Source organism: Lipotes vexillifer, unplaced genomic scaffold (assembly GCF_000442215.2).
Source record: "Lipotes vexillifer unplaced genomic scaffold, Lipotes_vexillifer_v1.1 scaffold531, whole genome shotgun sequence".
NCBI lineage: Eukaryota > Metazoa > Chordata > Mammalia > Artiodactyla > Lipotidae > Lipotes > Lipotes vexillifer.
The window spans coordinates 391,881-394,476 of NW_006799583.1; the positions used below are offsets into that span (position 1 = coordinate 391,881).

Here is a 2,596-nt window from a genome sequence, read left to right on the forward strand (position 1 = left end):
CCACTTTGTTGAATGTTCTCTGTGGAATCAGGGTTATTCATTCTCTAATATTTCTGATACTTTCAACCTGTAAGTAGTTAAAGGAATTTTAGTCACTGCTGTCCCTCATCCCTGGCTTTCATCTTATTTAAAGTGAAGGTTGGCAGGAAAGGAGGTTATTTGGGGGATTAGAAGAATGAAATAGGTACATTTTCAGCTATCCTGGGGTGTTTTCTCTGTCTCTCAATTTAAACAGTTAAAACTGATTCTATTAAAATAAACATTTCTCCTTTTTTCTAAAACAATGATCAACATTCAGCATCTATTCATTCGATTAAAAATTCAAAGTTATTTTCTCTACATAACTCTTTTCCTTTTCACTCCTAGTGTTTACTAAAGGACAAGTCACCACAGGACAGTACAGGATGCTTGCCAAAAGAGGTGGCTATGTCTGGGTTGAAACTCAAGCAACTGTCATATATAACACTAAGAACTCTCAACCACAGTGCATTGTATGTGTAAATTATGTTGTGAGGTAAGCTTGGAAAATAAATATTTGGGGGGAACAAGCAGTAAATCTTTGAATACTCTCTTTTCTTTTATAGAAAGATTATAAATGTTCACTGAATTTTATTTTATTTTCACATTTCTACCTAATTATGGTTTTCAGTATTCTGACCTGAGTTTTCTAGGCCAGCTATTTTAGTGATTCCACTAATTACCATCCCCATCCTTTTTTATTCCCATTTTTTAAAAGACCTTGAAAAAAATACCAGATCTCCTATGGATTAGTTTGTTCTAGTCATACAGCTATCAGCATAAACTACCTCAAGGCAGCTATGTTATTTTTATAAGAATTCTGGCCCTGGAATAGTTAGGTTTGTATCATACCTCTATCCCTCATTAGCTCCATAACTTGGGGAAGTCTCCTCACTTCTCTGAATTTCATCCATTTAGGAATCCTTGCCTCAAAAGGTTAAAATGAGGATTAACTGAAATTCTGCGTGAAATCACTGTAAAAGGCTGTATGTGTGACACATGGCTCGTGTGTATTCATGAACTCTTCTCTTAGATGATTGGCTTGTGAATATTATGGATATCATAAACTAATCTTTCATTTGATCTATTTCAGTAAGCAATTGCCCACTTCTAGTCCATCTTCTACATTACCACCAGGCTGAGTTTTCTTGCATGGATATCTGATCATCTCATTTTCCTTAGAGTTGTTTTAAAGATCCCTTTATCACCCCCAAGATAAACCCTTGCCTACTTGCGTAGCATCATTTGTCATTATTTTCGGTACTCCCGTGCTTTTGTAGATTTAGCCTTTCTAAAATCTGTGGCCACCTCTCTTAGGAAGACTTTCATCATTTGGTTTTTATTTTTGCCACTTCTGACACCATCCTTTAATGTTTTAAAATTAGGCAAAAGAGTTCTTTTGTGACCTTCCCATTATATAAGAATCACCCACTTGGAATGTCCTTCTTTTCCCCTATCCCAGTCTGTCTAACAGATCCTACTTGAGTCCAAGTTTCAGCTTACTGGCCTCTGTGACACAAACCTTCTCCATTTTAGCAACTATCACTTTGTATTTCAGTTGTTTGCACACATACTTTCACAATGGGTTTTAAACTTCCTGAGCGCAAGGGTTAGATATTTTAAACTTTGTATCCTCAGTTCATTTCACATAGTAAACACTTAATGTTTGTCGATTAAAGGAGCAATAAAATTAAGCCAAACATGAAGGTAGAGCTGTTGTTCATCATCTCTCTTCAACTCTATCCTGTAGGTGGTATCACCAGATCATTTTCTTACCACCAAGGAAAAAACAGTGCCCCTGTTAGAAGGACCTTTGTCATTTATATATCTTTATATTCTAGGGCCATCCTTAGGTCATGCTTCATATATGAATGTCAAAGAGTTCTTCTGTGCCAATATCCTTACATGTGGGCACAAAAGATCTGTTTATTGTCCTACATGTACTTGACTGTTACATTTCTTTGTCACCACCAATCTTCTCAAAGGAATAGCTGAAGTTTCTTAATTGAAATTAGTCAAATACTTGAATTATCTTGTATTGTGAATTTTAATAGGTCTTTATTTCATATTGGTATTTTAAACCCTGAATGTGACCAGGTAGGCATGAGATATGTTTTAAGGCATCTTAAAATGTTCCTTTCCATAAAACAGAATTTTGAATTTTTTTGAGAGACAAGGCCATTTCAGAGTCCTTCTCCCCCCCACATTGTGTCAAGTGCTCATTTAAGAATTACTAATCTCTCTTTTTTGACAGTGGTATTATTCAGCACGACTTGATTTTCTCCCTTCAACAAACAGAATGTGTCCTCAAACCAGTTGAATCTTCAGACATGAAAATGACTCAGCTATTCACCAAAGTTGAATCAGAAGATACAAGTAGTCTCTTTGATAAACTTAAGAAGGAACCTGATGCTTTAACTTTGCTGGCCCCAGCTGCTGGAGACACAATCATATCTTTAGATTTTGGCAGCAATGGTGGGTCTTTAGTTATTTTGTTAATTGCCTAAACTTTAACATTTTCTGTTGGTAATCATTTGGCCATTGTGGTCTTTGCCCCTGTAATTTCTCAGCATTCCTG

At 35.9% G+C, this 2,596-nt stretch overlaps 1 protein-coding gene across 3 annotated transcripts in view; it reads left to right on the forward strand.

Annotated features, from left to right (window-relative positions):
• The window catches only part of HIF1A (hypoxia inducible factor 1 subunit alpha), a 41,959-nt gene that overhangs the window by 31,065 nt on the left and 8,298 nt on the right, over positions 1-2,596 (forward strand). For all 3 annotated transcript variants that reach the window (XM_007471700.1, XM_007471701.1, XM_007471699.1), the window contains exons 8-9: positions 367-514; positions 2,273-2,493. In XM_007471700.1, the coding sequence (XP_007471762.1) occupies positions 367-514; positions 2,273-2,493 (369 nt within the window). The remainder of the gene's footprint in view (positions 1-366; positions 515-2,272; positions 2,494-2,596) is intronic.